Here is a 20,880-nt window from a genome sequence, read left to right on the forward strand (position 1 = left end):
CCATAAGTTTCAAGCAGATCTACATGAGATAGGCATTGGATTTGTCCGTTGCTCTTTGGTTTTGCAGCCTAATCTGTAAAGGTTTTCACTTCGAATTTCTTTGTTTTGAAAGTTTTTGCCATAGCCTCGAAACAGAAAATGAGAAGATGCGTGCATAAATTTATGCCGTAAGACATTAAATGCTAATCTTCAACATCGAATATGGAAGAACTTGTTCTTATCGAGAATGTAATATATATATTTTTTCAAGTTAAGATGGTATAAATAAAAAAAATGATGTGTATTTAGTGAATATGAGGATACTTTAGGAAGTCTGGGCTTGTGTATCTAGTAAAATGTTAAAATGATAAAGTTAATAGAAGGTGTATTTAGTAGGAGATGTGTATCTAGTATTTTGCAATGTGTTAATAAAATTTCTCGTTGCCCTTTCAGTGTGTATATTAAACATTTATCTAGTATTTCTTTAAGTAATGACAATGATCCTTTGGTGTGCTCCTCCACAAATGGTGTTTAGCCTGCCCTAGATCTCTATGTTTGTTAAGATTTTTTGTTGGAGCTTTACCTCCTGGATTGGGACTCAATTTTTTAGAGTCAAACACACGTTTGTGTTATAACCACCATTGTCATGATTTCAAGGTATTTCCAAGGTTTCAAATTTCGGTACTTCAAATTTAAGGAAATTTCGGTGAAAATTTCGGTTAAAAATAAAGAAATTATATTAATTGCATTTATAAAATGATATTTTTGAATGAAACTTTTACATAGACTAAATTAACCTATAATAAATCTATTTACAATGTAGCCTCTCTAAAATTATACATTTATAATAGAATTGTGATATTTAATATGTATGAGTAATTAACTAGTACTGTAGTAGGTTGCTAAACTAGTGTTTTTTTATCTATATGTAATTATAATTGTGCTGTATATTGATAATGTAAATGTGATTTACTTTTTTTTTTTTTTTTGATGGCTGGAACCCAGTTGAATTGTCATTTTTCCACAATTTATAGATCACTCAACCTTGACAAACTCAAACTTGACTAAATGGCGTACAAGTTGAATTGTCATTGTTCCACAATATATAGATCACTAAACCTTGACTAAATGGCGTACAAGTTGAATTGTCATTGTTCCACACTAAATGGCGTAGAAGTTGAATTCAGACAATGCATATAAAAGCACCGTTTGAGTAATACTAGTCTTACCCAAGGTTTCAAATTTTGGTTTCGGTTTAAAATAAAGAAATCATATTAATTGCATTTATAAAATGATATTTTTGAATGAAACTTTTTACATAGACTAAACTAACCTATAATAAACCTATTTACAATGTAGCCTCTCTAAAATTATACATTTATAATAGAATTGTGATATTTAATATGTACGAGTAATGAACTAATACTGTAGTTGGTTGCTAAACTAGTGTTTTTATCTATACGTAATTATAATTGTGCTGTATATTGATAATGTGAATGTGATTTACTTTTTTTTTTTTTTTTTATGGCTGGAACCCAGTTGAATTGTCATTTTTCCACAATATATAGATCACTCAACCTTGACAAACTCAAACCTGACTAAATGGCGTACAAGTAATTTTCATTGTTCCACAATGTATAGATCACTCAACCTTGACTAACTCAACCTTGACTAAATGGCGTACAAGTTGAATTCGGACGATGCATATAAAAACACCGTTTGAGTAATAATAGTCTTACCCAAGGTTTTAAATTTCGGTTTCGGTTTTGATCTCGGTACTTCAAATTTAAAGAAATTTCGGAGAAAGTTTTGATTTCTGTTAAAAATAAAGAAATCATATTAATTGCATTTATAATAGAATTGTGATATTTAATATGTACGAGTAATTAACTAGTACTGTAGTAGGTTGCTAAACTAGTGTTTTTATCTATATGTAATTATAATTGTGTTGTATATTGATAATGTGAATGGTGTTAAACAGCGACAAGTGTAGCCCGTGGCCCACCATTGTACCAATATTGTCCCAACTTAACCACTCGTTAGGTGTTGAGTTTTAATCACAAAAGGCCTCGGTACAATTGGGTGAGATCCACCCACTTATAAGTTATATTTTATTTGTCACTTTTCCAATGTGGGATCTTTCCTCTCCAACACGCCCCCTCACGTGCAACCTAACTCTAGGTCTGCACGTGAAATTAATTAATCCAATTTCCACATTGGAAATTGGGACACAAGTCTCATTCGGAGACTTGGTCAATACAATCCAAGGCCCACATTGGACACTTGGTAATTTCGATGGCAATACAAGGAACCCCAATTTGGGCTCATGATACGTGCCTATGTGGAGACGCAATTGGAGAATGACCCGCTCTGATACCATGTTAAACAGTGACAAGTGTGGCCCGTGGCCCACCATTGTACCGATATTGTCCCAACTTAACCACCCGTTAGGTGTTGGGTTTTAATCACAAAAGGCCTCGGTACAATTGGGTGAGATCCACCCACTTATAAGTTATATTTTATTTGTCACTTTTCCAATGTGGGATCTTTCCTCTCCAACAGATTTACTTTTTATTTTTTTTATGGCTGGAACCCAGTTGAATTGTCATTGTTCCACAATATATAAATCACTCAACCTTGACTAGCTCAAACCTGACTAAATGGCGTATAAGTTGAATTGTCAATGGCGTACAAGTTGAATTGTTATTGTTCCACAATATATAGATCACTCAGCCTTGACTAAATGGCGTACAAGTTGAATTGTCATTGTTCCACACTAAATGGCATACAAGTTGAATTCAGACAATGGATATAAAAGCACCGTTTGAGTAATACTTGATAGGATCCAACCCGAAAATTCACCCTGAAATTCCAGGTGGCCCTATGGGGCCCACTTTTCGATAAAATCCTACCGAAAATTCGGCAGAACTTTCCCTAAAAATGGACAACCCCAAACCTGTGAAAGGAAGTCAAACCTCACTTCTAACATTTACACCCTCAATTCCTAGAGCCACCCTGCTCCCCATAAACAACAATTCCACCAAACAAATTATCATAAAACCAAATATGTCCAACTAGTAATTTAAAAGACCACATCCAAGTAATTCAAGTTTGCAACCATCTCTGGAGAAATGGTACTCAATCCAACCCATAATTACAATATTAGCAAATAACATCCCATGGTTATCAGAGCAATCTAAGGAAAGAGAATAGAAAAACAATACACTAAGTAGGTTAGCAAGTAACCTACAAATGATAGATGGCAGCGGTGGTGCTAAGCCTCAACTCCTAATGCCGAACAGTTGCACTGCAAACTGGGCATTTGAAACCAAAGGGCCCAGAGGAAAGCATTGAAAAACGTTAGCATGAGTGGACAAAAATATGTAATTGTAAAGAAAAATGGATTTTATACTTTTCCACGTTTATTCCTTGAAAAACCCGATGCATGCAACAATTAAGGAAAATAATCCGAATGATGTTCAGCTCAAGAAAACCGACTAGCCTCGCTAGTCACAAACAACCAAGTAAAAAGACTGAAACTCCGATGTTTAAGAAAATAAGACCAGCCCCGCTAGTTAAACAAAATCGGACTAGCCCCGCTAGTCAAGTAATAGTAGAGTATGGGGAAGAAGTTATCACCATACGAGTAAGGGAGCCTCCTAGGCTCTTGAGCATCCCATGCTCTTGGCTCAACTCACCCACAAACACATAGTAAGCGGCGAGGAGTACTAATAGGCTAGCTAGCAATAAAACAAAACAACTCAGGTATGGTGGAGTAAAATCATACCAAAATCGAAAACCAATAAGACTTCCCCAAAATCTCGCAAAGGAAAACAAAACGAGTATGATTCCCAACCGTACTCGAAAATTCTCAAGAAAAGGCAAATAAACCACCGGCATGTCCCACATGCCAAGACACATTCAAAAACAGAAATATCTCATGACAAAAAATCATTAACCACTAATTCCGGAATTTCCTCGGAAAGCTCGATCTCAAATCCAATCACAAAGTAAATCAACTTCCGAAAATCACAATCGTAATTAATGATTGGGTTAAATACTGTTTACTCCCTGAACTTTCAGGGAAAAAACAGTTCAGTCCCTCCTTTTTTAATTTCATACGTTTACTCCATCATCTCTCAATTTTGGACCAATAGGTCCATTCCGTCCAATTTCTTGGTTAAGTCACTGTTGTGGTTATCCCTTTCGTTGTAAAATGTCTATCCTACCCTAAATTCTTTTTCTTAATTAATTTATTTTTTCCTCTCTCTCTCTCTCTCTCTCTCTCTCTCTCTCTCTCTCTCTCTCTCTCTCTCTCTCTCTCTCTCTCTCTCTCTCTCTCTCTCTCTCTTCCCCTCTGCTTTTCCTTGTCCTTTTTTCTATTTATCTCTTCTTCTTCCATTAGTCTCTCACAAATTCTCGCCGAGCTGTGAACCCCAATCGACCTCGTCTTGCCAGCAGCCTCAGCTCTACGGTGGAGCAGCTGTTTGGAGCTCCGATTCGAACCCGAAATCGAGGCTGAGAGAGAAGATGATCCAATCCAGGGAGAAGCTGATCCGATCTAGGGAGAATACGGCGTCGGCCAGTGGGCTTGGGGATGTTTTTCGGTGGCGGCTGAGCGAAGATGACGTCGGCCGGTGATAATCTTCTCTTTTCCTCTCTTCTCTCTCTCCATAAACAAATTCCCAATTTTTTTCTTTTGGTCTGATCCCACCTCGATGAGTTCGATGGTGGCGGAGTTATGCTCTTCATCGTCTGCCTCAGCCTCTTATGGCACCCGATCTTCATGATCGTTTTCTTAATCATCCTCTTCTACTGGGTCTGCGGTTAATTCTCCTGCGCTGTCGACGCGGTCGTGCTCTTCAACCAGACTTCGACGACTGTGTCGTCCTCTTCGCGCTCAGCCCCCTCCCCTTTGGGTCACAGAAGACTTGCATTTCAATGAGGAAAGTGTTGCTAAAGGTGGGTTGGTTTTTGTGAGTGGATCGAAGCTGTCGTGTTCGGCCTATACCCGATTTTGAAATCGGGTTTTCTGAATTCATGTGGCTGTTGATTTTGAATATTTCTTGAGATGATATATGGAGCCTCAATTATTAATTGTTTAACTTTTGCTGATTGTGATTGAAATTTTGAGTTACTAATTAAGCTTGAAATGGTGTTGTTTGGTTGAATTCGAAACAAGTAGACATGGATTTCTTGTTGTGCTGTGGTTTTTGACATATTCTGAGTTCTAACAGAGAGAGAGAGAAGATACATCTGGTAAGGATTTTGTTTTGGCTTAGGATCCACCCAATTCCATCGGTGGTGGAAGAGGAAGAAGAGAGAAAAAAGCAGAAGGGAAGAGAGAGAGAGAGAGAGGGAAAAAATAAATTAACTAAAAAAATGAATTGAGGGTAGGATAGACATTTTACAGCGAAAGGGATAACCACAACAGTGACTTAACCGAGAAATTGGACGGAATGGACCTATTGGTCCAAAATTGAGAGATGAGGGAGTAAACGTGTGAAATTAAAAAGGGAGGGACTGAACTGTTTTTTCCCTGAAAGTTCAGGGGGTAAACAGTATTTAACCCTTAATAATTTGACCTTTAAGAATAGATCTCACATATGCATAAAACAACATAAATAAAAGTGTTCACATTTAAAACTGGTTGCATGCATATTTACTTTCAAAATAAAAGTCCATTCATAGTATACGGCCAAGGTTGCCGTCGATCCGAACTCTCCTCGTGTGGATCATCCTCACGTCCTGTACAATGCACCACTCATAAATAACTAGGCATAGAACGAAATTTAAATTTATGTTAAATATAAACCGAATTCTAAATATCGCTTATAAGCACCAAAACCTCCAAACTTCCTCGGATTCATTCCAAACTCCACCACTTATATCGGTTCGTCGATTAAAGTGTTCCATAGCGGAAATGAGGGAGATTCAATGGTCGGATTCCCGTAAATCGACAACCAAAACTCCAAACTTCGAAAATTCACAATCGATATCAAATTTCTCCAATTTCCACCAAAATCATATCTACAAATTCTACAACTCCCAATTAATTTATCTAGCCAAAAACAGCAAGTCAAAAACTGCCCTACACGCCTCCACGCGCTACCAGCCAACTCCAGTCCGGGTCACCAAATTTCACCAATAAGATCATCTCAACATTCCCAACAACTTTCTCAACTACAACAAAGCCCAGAAATACCTTGGTTGGCCGGAAATCAAGCTTGATCGAAAGAGGGCCGATTTGAACAATTAAATTTTCAAAACTTCGATTAGTCCTCCACGCTTTGAATTGCTTCAAGAGGGTTGGAGGGATTCATCAGCAAATAATGGGCTTCCAAACAAGACTGGTTTCGTGGCCGGAATCCGGGGAAATCGTCGGTGGAATCAAACTACTACAGTGATCGATTTTTTGCTTCGATCCCCTCTCTTCCGGCCAAATCGCCGTGATCCACCACTATAGGCTTGTGAAGGAGGAGGAGACTGTCCAAACGAGACCAGTGGTCGGACGGCAAAGAAACGCTAGAAAACAGAAACCCGAAGAGAGAGAGGGGGAGTTACTCGGGGTGGGTTTCCGGAATTGGAAACCTACCACAGTAACTTTCCCTTTTATACAAAATTACCATAAACATTAACTTTAGCATACGAACTCTGATTTAAGCGTACCACATGTCCATGGACTCGGTTTAACGTCCTCTACGACTTTCATGAAGAAAATTTTCTCAAAAACTTACCCGAATAAAAAGTCAACTATTTGGTCCAATAAAAGTATCGAAACAAAATAAAAAGTTAGTGCAATTGTCGTTTACCGTCAAAATAACCAGTAAACCGATAAATTTAGGTTCGGGACGTAACTAGGGCTGGGCACGGTCCCAGACCGGTACTGCTTTTACAGGGACTGAGACCTGGACCGGCAAAGCTACTTCGGGCTTGACTTGTAGATGCAGAGAACAGGGACCGGCCTAAACCCGGACAGACACAAAAAGGGCCAGTTTATCCGGGCTTTCGGTTTCTGTCATGCACTCCTTCATGACACAAAACGAACCGGCTGAACAACTCACCGCCTTCTTCTTCTTCTTCTTTCTTCCTCCTCTGAAAAAACCCACCATTAACAAAGACTCAACCTTTAAAACCAACCCACCATTACCAAAGACTCAACCTTTACATCACACCCAACACCCAAAGACTCAACTTTCACGTAGTTTCCTCAAGTCACGATGCGCCCAATCACCCAATCCTAGTCACCCTCATCCCTCAGCCACCGCACCCACCTCCTCGTCCCACTCGCCGGCGCCGCCACCACCACAGCCTTCTCCCTCCTCCTCGTCTGCTTCAACAAAATTACAGATCCCAGATTTGACTTTTACAAAATAAAAAATAAAAAATCAATTGGTCAATATCAGAACGTCGCCGATGGTTGTCGCCAGTTTGATTTGATCCAGAGACATCGAGATGTGAAGGCTCTGAATTTGCAGGTTTTATCCAGAGCCTTTAAGAGATCTTGATAAAGAGAACAAATTGAAAGGCTTGGCCACAGAGACCATAGCTAGAAGAAGAAGAATTGAACTGACAAACAGATACAAGGAAGAAAAATGAAGAAAAGTTGAGAGGAGATGAGAGGAGTTTCAGAAGAAGAAGGGAAAAGAGAAGAAAAGTCGTGCGGCAGAGTGAAAAGAGAAAAGGTAGAATTAGAAATTATATATTAGAGGGAGTTATATGGTATATGGAGGTCTACAATAGACAAACCCACTCAGAAGATGACACCTAAGGTCATTTTGTTTGAACTAATCTCATGTTTTCGGGCCTTACGGGCTTAGAAGTAAACATATATCAAGGACCGGGACCGGCCCGAAACTTATAGACAAGGGCCCGGGCCCGTAAAATTTTCATTATTTTAAAAAAAAACCCGGACCAAACTTGACCGAACCGGCCGGTCTGGGCCGGTTTTTTGGCTTTACGGGTTTTTTTGCCCACCCCTAGACGTAACAATACTAGTCTTACCCAAGGTTTCAAATTTTGGTTTCGGTTTCGATTTCGGTACTTCAAATTTAAGGAAATTTCTGAGAAAGTTTCGATTTCGGTTAAAAATAAATAAATCATATTAATTGCATTTATAAAAATCGTGGCCCTGATGGCTTTCCGAGTCTGTTTTATCACAGATTCTAGAACATTGTTAATGAGGTCATTTGGGATACGTCAAGGGATTTAGGAGAGAACAGGGTCAGACTGGAGGCTCTAAACATAAACCACATTGCTCTTATACCTAAGATCCCAAACCCAGAGAAGACCACTCACTTTAGGCCCATTAGTCTTTGCAACAACTCTTACAAGATTCTTTCGATGCTACTGGCAAATCGTCTAAATTAAGGCTATACTTCCACAACTTATTTCTACAAACCAAAATGCCTTTGTTCCGGATAGCCAGATACAAGACAATATAATGCTTGCACATGAGACTTATCACTATCTTCGGCTGAAACATGAAGGTGGAAATCATGAGCTTGGCCTAAAGCTTGATATGAACAAAGCCTACGATAGGGTTAAATGGGACTTCCTAGAGGCAGCGTTACTAAAGTTTGGCTTTTCAAGGAGTTGGGTCAACCTGGTAATGGGTTGTGTTACCTCAGTATCCTTCTCAATTGTGTTAAATGGAAACCCGGGTTCTTTATTTAAGCCTACTAGAGGGCTCCAATAAGGGGGATCCCCTGTCACCCTATCTATTCCTTATTGTCAGTGAGATCTTATCCCTTAGGCTGACTAAAGCTATAAATGTGGGTCTAGTTAAAGGTGTGAAGCTATGCAGAGGTAGTCCAATTGTCTCCCATCTATTTTTCGCTGATGATTCTCTCTTCTTTATGAAAGCTACCCTGCACAATTGTGTACAACTCAATTCTTTATTTAAAGAATATTGCTTAGCTTTGGGACAGATGATTACCTTTGAGAAATCAAGTTTATACTTCTCCCCAAACACTCTTCTACAAATGAGTAGATTGATGTGTGAGCTATTGGGTATCGATGTGTTGACAATCCTGAAAAGTATCTTAGGCTCCCAACAATTTGGGGAAGGTCAAAAAAAGAAGCCCTTGGCTATATAAAGGAGAGAGTTGGCTGGAAAATTGAAGGTTGGAAACAAGGAGCTCTATCGATGGCTGGTGGAGAGGTTCTTATTAAATCGGTAGCTACTGCTATACCCTCTTATCCTATGACCTGCTTTAAATTCCCTGCCTCTATCTGCAATGAAATTAATTCTGCGCTGGGGAACTTCTGGTGGAGATCAACTGAGACAGGAAACAAGACTCATTGGAAGAGTTGGGAGTCTTTGGGGCTTGCAAAAGACTCAGGAGCAAGCCCCAGGAGGGATGGGTTTTAGAGACTTAAAGGATTTTAACATGGCTCTAGCTACTAGCAAAACAATGCTGGAGAATTATCCAGGACCCTCATTCTCTTTGGGCAAGAGTCATAAAAGCTAGATATTTTCCCAATTGTGACTTTAAGGATGCTGTGAAAGGGTATAGGGCATCGTGGGGCTGGTCTAGCCTGATTTAGGCCTCATCAAAAAGCCCGCGGATCAAGTGGGCCGATGGAGGCCCGCCGGCCCGGCCCGTCAAAAAGCCCGCCATAGGCCCTGCCAGGTGGGTAGAGGGCCGGGCTTGGTATAGGGGTTTGAAACCCGGCCCGGACTGCCAAAAGCCCGTTAGGCCCGGCCCGTAAAAGCCCGCAAACAAAAAATATTAAATAAATAACACAGAAACTGTTGTGCAGAACACCTAATTTCGATGAATTACTGGGAACTGATCGGATGGAATTAGGATCTTTAACCTATATGCATGGAAAACCTCATGTGTCTAGTTTCTAAGGAATTTTATGGTTTGCAATTCCGACTTTTCTAGGAGTTATGGCAATTTAAGTGAAGGCAGTTCAACTTGAACCAGAATCTGCAACACAGAAACTGTTGTGCAGAACACCTAACTTCGCTGAATTACTGGAAATTTCTTGGATGGAATTAATAGCTGTACTCTATATGCACAGAAAGCCCCATGTGTCTAGTTTCTGAAGAATTTTACGGTTTGTATTCTCACTTTTCTAGAAGGAGTTATGGCAATTTAAGTGAAGGCAGTTCTGCTTGGACGGGAATCTGCAACATCTTTTACAAGTTCATGTCTAGAACCAAACTTCGCTGAATTACTGGGAACTGCTCGGATAGAATTAGGAGCTTTACCTTATATGAACGGAAAGCCCCATGTGTCTAGTTTCTGAAGAATTTTACGGTTTGCGATTCCGACTTTTCTAGAAGGAGTTATGGCAATTTAAGTGAAGGCAGTTCAGCTTGGACGGGAATCTGCAACATCTTTTACAAGTTAGTGTCTAGAAGGCCCAACACATATATTTGGAAATCTTCAGTGTGCCTCATCATCATTATATGTGTGTGTGTGTGTGTGTGTGTCTCTTTGTATGAGTGTGAATTTGTTGTAATTTGGCTTATGGTGAAATTAGACGTTCTCATACTTCTATATAGAATATGTGCATATATATTCCACATGTCATGACTACAGTTGACCGATTCGATCGGATTCAAAAATATGGTGAAATTAGCTAAATTTTTTACCACACTGATAATTTATTATAATAATCTCATCCAATCGGTTTTTCCATTTTATTTGAATTGATAGAGGTTGTCATTTGGAGTGTATGATATATAAATATAGGTTTATAAGAGTAACTAAGTTTGACCTAGTTGATCGAATTCGAAACGAGAACCAAATTGGCTGAATTTTCTACAACCACCATAAAACATTACAATCTCTCCATCGAGCGGTTGGTTTCTCCGAATTCATTTTCCATTTCATGGTTGTTTTAAAATGAACCTCAACAATTTAAATGCAATATATAAGTCAATACAACTTTAAGAGGCAAATTGGTATAGGCCAACGTCTTTGTAATTAAAATCGAAGTTTTTATCTTATGTTCACGCACATCCATCGATGGAATATTTACAGACGTGATGTGAAAAAATAAGCACGTTTCGCGGTCGTCATGCCATCGGTCAACTAAGAAGACATACAAGTGACGACGGTTGACCAATTTGATCGGATTCGAAAATAAGGTGAAATTGGCTAAATTTTTTACCACACTCATAATTTATTGTAATAATCATATCCAACAGTTGGTTTTTCCATTTTCTTTGAATTGATAGAGGTTGCTCTTTAGAGTGTATATGATATAAATATAGGTTTATAAGAGTAACTAAGTTTCACCTAGTTGATCGAATTCGAAACGAGAACCAAATTGGCTGAAATTTTTACAACCATCATAAAACATTACAATCTCTCCATCGAGCGGTTGGTTTCTCCAAATTCATTTTCCACTTCATATTTTCTTTGGAATGAACCTCAACAATTTAAATGCAATGTATAAGTTATACAATTTTAGGAGGCAAATTGGTATAGACCAACGTATTTGTAATTAAAATTGAAATTTTTATCTTATGTCCACGCACATCCATCGATGAAATATTTACAAATGTGATGTAAAAAAATAAGCACGTTTCGCAGTCGTCACGCCATCGATCAACCAAGAAAACATACAAATGCCTACGGTTGACCAATCCGATCGGGTTCAAAACTATGGTGAAATTGACTAAATTTTTAACCACACTTATAATTTATTGTAATAATCACATCCAACGGTCGGTTTTCCCATTTTCTTTGAATTGATAGAGGTTGCTCTTTGAAATGTATGATATAAAATATAGATTTATAAAAAAATTAGTGTCTTTAAATATTTATTATAAATAAAGCCCACAAGGCCCGTCCCGAAAAAGCCCGCAAGGCCCGCTTTATATGGACAGGCTTGGATCCTTCGATTTACAATAAAGCCCGGCCTGGCCCAAGCCCGCTATGAATGTGCCGAGTCGGGCCCGGCCCGGCCCGTTGACGAGGCCTAGCCTGATTGAAGCAAAAGACATTATCTTCCATGGCTCTTGTTAGCAGGTGATAAATGGCTGGTCAATAAACATCTGGAGGGATAACTGGCTCCCCCCACCATCATTTGGCCCTCTAATCCCTACTGGTGATGTTACCATGAACCCCCTTGTCCGGGTGGATTCTTTAAAAGATTGGGATACTCATTCCTGGTCTCTAAGTCCTATTCTACATCTTTTACAGCCTAGGATGGTCAATATGATCCAAGCTATTCCAATTGGAGATGGTGAAAGTAGTGATAGACTTGTCTGGCCTTGGAACAAAAATGGAGATTATACAGTAAAGTCTGGGTACCATTGGTACCATTCCAAACAACTCAGATCCAATCCTAGCTCTAAGCACTCCTCTCATTCTATAAAGAAGCACTGCTGGAAGTTGATTTGGAATTTAGACACTCTACCAAAGATCAAGCATTTATTTTGGAGAGCTTTATCTGGTGCTATTCCTACCCTATTTAATCTCTAAAGGATAAGAATCACTGCTTCCCCAATTTGTCCTATCTGTGGTGTCTTTGAAGAAATAATTGAGCATATCATTCTATTGTGTCCACGGATGGAACTTGTATGGTTTGGCTCACCTCTAAGGCTTAGAATTGACAAACAAAGTGTTAACGTGTGTGACCGAGGGGTCTAGTTAACATTAGAGAGAAGAGAGAGAGAGAGAGTAAGTGAGACACAAGAAGTATAGTGGTTCGCCTCCCGCCTTAGCGAGAGACTACATCCACTTGAAATCTTTAACTAGTGTTTGGGTCTTGCGGCCCAATAGGATTACAAGTGTTGTAATGGAGTGGGATTCTAAGTGGGAGGAGTTGTCCCTTTTATAAGGAAGGGAGCCACTCTCCTTTACATGTTTTCCAATGTGGGATGCAAAAGACAACTATTCTAGTGTAGAAAAGCATGTTGTGAAGGTAACTTGGCAAGGCCGGGAAGGTTGCTTCCCGGCGAGGTCTTGGCCACCTCCAACTACCACGAGGTAGGTTGTATGTCGGGCTACAGTGCATGTTGCGGTTAGGCCCCACCATGCCTTGTGGACGCACCAAGAGAGTGTTGCTTATGCTTGGTGACATAGAGAATAAGCCATGCTAGTGGAAGTATCTACACAAAGCATAACAACACTGGATGAATGGATTTTAAGTATAAGCAGTATATAATCACAGGCAGTACTCAATACGGTAATCATAACCCAACAATTTTGCTAGCCACTTGTTCTGGGAAGGAGTGGTGATCCGCTGAGTAAGGAGATGCTTCAGAGTCTAATGGTCGGTGAGAATTGTGAACTGGTGACCCAGCAAATAAGGACGCCATTTATCCACGGCAAAGAGGATGGCCAACATCTCCTTATCGTAAACAAAGAGGGATTGATTCTTTCCGGATAAGGCTTTGCTCAAGTAAGCCACGGGGTGGCGGTCTTGCGACAGCACCGCTCCAATGCCGGAGCCACTGGCATCGGTTTCAACTGTAAATGGTTTGGAAAAGTCGGGGAGAGCCAGGACAGGTGCAGTGGTCACGGCCTCTTTGAGCTTGGAGAAGGTAGCTTTTGATTCAGGAGTCCAGTGGAAATTATTTGCCCTAAGCATGTCTGTGAGGGGCTTGGCAATAAGCCCAAAATGGCGGACCAATCTTCTGTAATAGCCCGCGAGGCCGAAGAACCCTCTCAAGGCTTTCACAGAAGTTGGTTTGGGCCGATCAAGTAGGCTTTGCACCTTCTCTGGGTCAGCAGATACACCTTCACCGGAAATCACATGGCCCAGAATTGACCGAAGCTTGAGCAAAGGTACACTTGGACAGCTTAAGTTTGAGATGATTAGCTTCAAGTAGCTTGAATACTTGGTCAAGATGGTTAATGTGTGACTCTAAATCCTTACTATAAACCAAAATATCATCGAAAAAGACTAATACAAAATTTCGAAGAAATGGTTTAAATAATTGATTCATGAGTGCTTGAAATGTGGAAGGAGCATTAGAGAGACCAAAGGGCATTACCACAAATTCGTAGTGACCATCATGTGTGCGAAATAGCCACGGTGAGGTCTGCTGCAATACCAGCAGGTTGGATGGGCTGGCCGGTCGCTGTAGCGAACCGGAATTTGGGGGAAGGAGTAATGGGGACCCCCAGTTGCGTGGCAATGGCAGGATTGAGGAAGTTGGTCGCTGAACCACAATCGAAAAAAATGCTGACCGGGTGACCGTTGACTGTACCATGGAAACACATCATTTAACCAAGTGAGGATTGGGTGATGGCGTGGAGTGGGTAATCAGGCGTGTTGTCTGAAACTTCCTCTTCTGGTGGAATAGAATTGGGATCGAGGTTTGGGGTGTCGTCCGAGGTGTCAGGACAATCCAATATGGCTAGTATGGGCTTCTTGCACACATAGGTGTCAGAATAGGGTTCATCACAGTGGAAGCAGAGCCCTCTGGCCCGTCGTTCTCGTTGAGCAGGGGTAGAACAGCGACGGAGCCTCGGGTCCGGGTCTGTGGACTTGTTGGGTAGTGGAAGCAGAGGGAGATCTTTGATTGGGTTGTTGCAATTGAGGAGCCGTTGAGGCGTGGCTGGATGTGGCTTGGCTGGACTAAAATGAGGGACCACTGTTTGGCCGTGTCTGAAAGGACCACTGTGACGCGCGACTGAAACAGTGGACCCGTGTATCAGTTAATCTGGCCTCATAGCGCCTAGCCAGGCGTTGGGCTTTGGCCAAGGTGTCAGGCTCTAATGCCATGACGTCATGTCGGAGCTCCGGCTTGAGACCACCAATGAAGATCGGTAATAGCTACTCATCCGACCAATCTGGAGCCCTGCAGGATAACTTGGTGAATTTGGTGATGTATGAGTCCACCGAGGAGGTGTGTTGCAAATGGGAGAGCGCCGCCTTGAAATCTGTTGTGTTACCCGCCCCAAAATGCTCGAGGAAGGCGGTCACAAAGCGATCCCAAGTAGTCGTTGGATGGTGCTACTCAAAGGACGTCATCCAAATGGAGGCGTCTGGGCCAAAGTGGGAGGCTATGGTGGATACGAGTTCCGGTAAGGGAATGCGTTAGGCCCGGATATACCTTTCGGCCATGGCTAACCAACCGACCGCATCATCGCCGGTGAAGCGCGGAAGGTCAATTTTTGGAGGTCAATATGGGTGGGATTCCTAGTGTCCCGGATAAGGAGGAAGGGTTTTGTGCGGAGTAATTGTGGAGAATGGAGGGTAGGAGGTTTGGCCATTGTATGGTGTGTAGAACACCGTGGTGGCGTAGGAGGGCGGTGGCAGTAGTGAGGAAAGGGTAGAATATTGCAAAAGGGCGGAGGAAGGAGGTGGTCTCGGTGTCATGGGTGTCGAGTGGGAAGGGCTTGCTACAGTAGTTGTGGGGGGTTGTGAAGAGGAAGTGGGTAGGGTGAGTGTTGGCCATGAAGTAATGGGGGCTGGTATGGAGCCAAATGAAATGTGAGGTTGAGTGGCAGGATTAGAGGGGTTGAAGCTTGGTGTCGAAACAGTGGTGGAAGGAGTTAGAAGCTGCCATGTGGTGGTATAGGATTAGGAAGAACTGGGTGGGGTATGCTATTGTGGTTCTAGTCTGCTGAAGAGTAGTTACTGAAGTGCTGCGAACTGATGAGCCATATTAGTTTGGCTACGAGTGATGGCATCGATGGAGGTGTGTCCTCCTGCTGGGATTGCAAGAGGTCCATAGATGCTTGAAAGACGGTGAGGGGCTCATCTTCGAGTGGTGGTGGTGGTGGAAGGGTAGCAGAGGTAGTGGTTGTGCGTGGTGGTGGAGGAGATGGAGGTGGAGGTGGAGGTGGAGGTGGCTGTGTTTGGGTGTTGGATGGGGAGGAGACTTGGAGGCCCCTCATAGATCGAAAGCCTCTGATACCAGATGATAGGTACCGATTAGAAGGGAAGCATAAAGATTAAGGAAACAGAAATAAACTTGAAAGGAGATTCATTCATGTCCCTCAATTGGGTTCCAGTTACAAAATATAAGGGATGAGGATCTCATCACTTACAACTGGCAAGAGCCACGTGTTATAGGGACCCACCTGACTTGTCATCTAGCTACTGGGCTAACTGGACCTATTACAATTGTAGTACTTGAGCTTGCCTCACTTGGGCTACAAAAGATATTCTTAGGCCATGTTTGTTTCCCAGAATCTGGGCATTGGGAAATGAAAGTGTTTCCTTTCCTGCGTTTGGGACAGCCAAGGAAGGGAAATTGGTTCCCAAAGGAAAGGAAAAAGTGGAGGAAATTGATTCCCCCCCCCAGGATTCACTTTCCCAATGGAAAGGAAAATGATTCATTTCCTTTCCGCCAACCAAACATGGCCTTAGGGTTAATAGGGAATGGTTCTAACAAAACGAGGTGGAGATGAGTTTCCTTTCTTTCTTTCTTGTAAGACATTGGGCCTTGTCTCTTTAGGCCTATTTGAGTTTTCCCGTTTCGTAATGGAATTATCCAGTTCTCCAAAAAAAGGATTGGCAAAGAATCGTTGTTATGTGGAATAAGGATAAGCCTGAAAATAACATGCAAAATACATCATCTCTTCAAAGTCGATTTTCAGAAATGCAAATTTTTTAATAAAGGTATATCATTGATTATATTTTCTAAAAAGAGCATATATTAATATTTTTGGTTTACACATGTATGTAGCCAAGGCAAAAAATACGCTCTCAGAAATTAGTTATCTACTATTAACAAGCAAATAGAAGTTGTGTAGCATAAAAACGCAGGTTACATTGTTTCTTTGTTTGAGTGGGACTCTTCTCTTCAACCATTAATTGAGTAAGCTGAAAAAGCCAAGTTAGATTTGAGTTTCGCATATGTCTCTTTTAATATTTTACTAATCCACAATCACATGCTCTGCATGTGTAAGAAAATTTTTCTATTGTAATTTTCCTTAAAAATTATTTAACAAAACAAAAATTATATGTAGAGAAAATTGATTAAGTGGGATAGTTTTTCATAGAATTGGTAGTTTCCAACGTACTTATCTGTTTCACCCTCTCTTTTTTTTCTGTTTCTTTTATAATTTGACTATATTATCCATATATATTATGAGTACTAGAGTTTATTAATATTTCAAGATTAGTTTAGTACATTTTTTCAATTTCAGCTAACAAAGTCTCTTTACTTAATAATAAAGAGGGTGAAACAGATGAGCACAAAAGCCTCGGGGAGAGTGAGAGAGAGGGACACATTGTCTACCTCTCCTTAAAGAGGGTGAAACAGATAAGCACAAAAGCCTCGGGGAGAGAGAGAGAGGGACACACTGTCTACCTCTCCTTTGGTACAATACCTAATGTTGACTTCACATTTATTTGGTCCCTCCCTATCTCTTCTGCTCTATAGTTCAGGCATGATCATACCTGTTAATGTCTAAAGTTCAGTGGTAGCTAAACCTTTGTTAACGCTGGTTCGATGGGCGGACCGCTACTTGTGATGTTCTCATAGCTTCCGCTACCTGTCAAGTAAAATACAGAGGGCGTCAGAGGGAGACCGCGCTGGGCGGTCTTCTCTTCTCCGATGCCTAAGTTAGTCAATGTATTTATGTTGACAAAGTAACAGTAGGTAAGTACTAAATGCGTAATTGATGAGGAGAGAAGAGAGAACCTTTTATAGGTAAGGAAAGAGCTGATCTTCTCCATGTTTTCGATGTGGGACTGATATGCTTCAGTCCCCAGCTTCTGGAGCTTCTGACGCTGTCTTGGCGCGGCGCGTGGCGGCGCGTCAGCGGTGATCTGGGGGTAAGCCAGGGCTCAGGCAGTAGCCTGCCTGGTTGTGTTTCCGTAGGTCACACCTTTGGCGGGAGTTGGTACCGCTGGTGGTAGTATGAGCATGGCTCATTATGGTTAATTATGCTTGCAAATGCCTATGTAAGTACAATACCCATGTCCTCTCACACACTTAAAACACGATCCGAGTACTCTTTTAAGGTGGTGTTTGTTACATGGGATTGGACATCCTTATCTAGTCTAATCCCAGTTATCCGATGTTTGGCAGCAATGAGGACTATTTTTAATGAGACTCCACAGTCCCAAAAACACCCCCAACACCTTCTACCACAAACCCACCAAAAACCATGGGATTGTGGAAGCCTCCTTCTACTCTACGCTGTTCATCGTTCTCTTATCATCCTCATTCTCTCATCATCTGGGTTCTATAATCATTCGCTTTCTCTCTCTGCCCTTTTTCATTTCAGAACGGCCACTAGGCAGATCTCACTTTCCTCACCAAACCCTAATCCCAAAACCAGAGGCCTCTTCTTCTTCCTCCCTCTATTGCCGCAACATTTCTAGGCGTCGGATTCGAAACATCAGCAGCTCAACGCCGGCCGAGACCAGTAATATTCTGGCGATCAATCGATGGGCCTCAGAATGTGGGTTGGGAGCACCGAGGAAGACGAAGACGAAGCTCAGATTCAGACCATTTCTGAGATGACTGCGATCCTGGGGAAGGGTTTCGATGGAGTCGGAGATGCTTAATTAGCTTCAGGAGCGGAACTTCACCGAGATTTCGGAGAAGGCTTCAGAAGGATCATGCATTTCTCTGGGACAATTACTAGTTTGAGAGAGAAATTGGAGAGAGAGAGAGAGAGAGAGAGCACGGCGGCTACCTAGAGTTGGAGGCCATCGTTCGGGGACACCATGCTGGTCTACTACTTAGTCCCACTCAGCACCAAACATGAGTCAGGTACTAATCTAGCTTAAGCCAAGTTATAGTAGTCCTGGACTCCTATAGAAATTAAGGTTGGGCATCACAGTCCTATGAAACAAACACAACTAACCGTATTGCCACTGTCCTTCTCAAATTAATTATTTCTCATTTTTAGTATGAGAAATTCATAAAAGTATCCTATTTTATATGAAATATGTACCTTACTATCTATTACAGTCCAATGATCGTACAAAACTGAAAATTAGATTAGAATTAGACTACATAATGGTAAAATCCATATCGTATACCCATTGCTACCCTTTGTTCCATGCTTGAGGCCTAAATATTACATCGAGTCGAGAAATGAACCCAAGTTAGAGACATCTATGTATCTCCATTCTCCACCAAAACTTCAACCTCCAAAAATACACATAACAAAGAGACAAAGATAAAAACAGTTTGTACTGTGTACTGCAGAAACATTATCCCACAGCAGGCAAACATGTTAGGTGCCAAGATGCTAGTACCATCCATGAAAACAAACACTAAAGCTCAACAGAAGCCCCGAAAAAAAATAGTGAATCAAATTGCAATTTCTGGTGCATCTATGAAATGGGCGCGGAAAAATTCAGATAAAATATGGATCATGAGCGTTTATCCTTTGGACCCGCATAGCTCTTCCCATGAAAGTCAAGGAAGAGAACCAAAAGCGAGGCATTGAAGACGGCATTGAAGCACCATCCCCATATTCCGGAGCAGCCGGACCCGGAGAAATGCAGGTAGAGCATCCGACCCGACACCGCAAAGCTGAACACGAACTGGACTATCTGGCAGTCCGTGACGGCCCGCTTCCACCTGGGGCGGATCCCAACCGCGCAGAGCAAGTAGTAGGCGTACATGAGCACGTGCACGGAGGCATTGGTCACGAGCGCCACCGGGAACAGGGACTGGCGAGTGTGGAGCCAGAGGTAGCACATGACGAGCACGGTGGCGTGGTGGTACACGTGGAGGAGGGAGAGGCGGCGGAGGGAGCCACTGAGGATGATGAAGAGGGTGTCGAGGAGTTCGAGGATCTTGGAGAGGTAGAAGACGTAGGCCCAGAAGAAGAGGGGCCCGGTGGGATTAGTGTTGGGGGAGAAGCAGAGGGTGGAGGAAGGGGAGGAGAGGATGGAGAGGGTGCAAGCGACGGCCATGATGAGGGAGAGGAGGAGGAGGGTGAGGTTGTGGAGGGCTGAGATTGGTTTGAGGAGGGCGGGGTTGAGGGGGGAGAGAGGGAGGCGCGTGAGGAGGAGAGTGAGGGAGAGATAGGAGAGGAGGGCGAGGATGAGGAAGAGTGGGGTGGAGGCAGGGGTTTGACCCTCCGTCCATGAGAAGTGGAGGATGCTTGGGTGCTCAACTAGCCAGTATTGGAGGTTTGACTTCATCACGCGCCGCCGTCAACGTGAAAGTCGTTGGTGCTTGATCTAGTGACGAAAAGCAGCACAACTGGGGAAAGGTTATAGACGACCTTAATTTACCTAAAAAAACAATAGGTTAATGCGGTTCAGATCTGGCCACGTATCGTTATCTTTAAATGTAGGACCCACAAACTTATCCAAGGGTGCCAGTATCAAAGCAGCCATGGAACAGCTAAACTGATAACAAAGTGAGCTCCGTTCTACTGGTTACGTTTTTAGATTCAATGGTGGATAATAACAAACAAAAAAAAAAGTTTTAACTAAATAATTATTTTTTACCTTGTAATTTAAAATCTAACAACAGCTTAACACAATTGAGTAGAGAGTTCATTGAGTATATGAACAATAATACTAGAGTTACTACATAAGCAATTTCACATTCGACAACATGTAACCAAAATCGACATACAAGCAGCAATAGTATCCCCAACATCGACCAGAGCCGATCTATCGCCAGTTCACCATGCATGCATCCCCTTTGCATCAGAGGAAAGGCCACCAGCGGACCAAACAGATGAGAGATTTTTTTTTTTTTGGTTACAAGGGAGCCTAAAAAGGCCCGGCAAAAGAGCAAAGCAAAACAAACTAATCAATTAGCCTACCATTAGGCCTAGCAGAAGATCTTCTAATTCTAAAAGTTTCCTCAAGGTCTTCAAGAAAAGCACTAGCAGCATGAATAGGAGGAAGGTCAAAAACTATCAAACCATATTCATGATTGATGCTAGTTTTGGCCAAAGAGTCAGCAACCATATTAGATTCCCTGTAGATATGCTTCAAAGTGAGAGATTGGAATTTTTCCATAAGAGCTTTGCAGCAATTAAGTGAAGA

The 20,880-nt window shown here is 41.8% G+C and overlaps 1 protein-coding gene across 1 annotated transcript; it reads right to left on the bottom strand.

Annotated features, from left to right (window-relative positions):
* Nucleotides 1-18,959: 18,959 nt before the first annotated feature.
* Nucleotides 18,960-20,095, bottom strand: LOC133745186 (elongation of fatty acids protein 3-like). The gene has a single exon (XM_062173204.1). The coding sequence runs from the start codon at nt 20,017-20,019 to the stop codon at nt 19,240-19,242; it is 780 nt and encodes a 259-aa protein (XP_062029188.1). The 5' UTR covers nt 20,020-20,095; the 3' UTR covers nt 18,960-19,239.
* Nucleotides 20,096-20,880: the final 785 nt, after the last annotated feature.

The sequence above is a fragment of the Rosa rugosa genome, chromosome 4 (assembly GCF_958449725.1).
Source record: "Rosa rugosa chromosome 4, drRosRugo1.1, whole genome shotgun sequence".
Taxonomy (NCBI): domain Eukaryota; kingdom Viridiplantae; phylum Streptophyta; class Magnoliopsida; order Rosales; family Rosaceae; genus Rosa; species Rosa rugosa.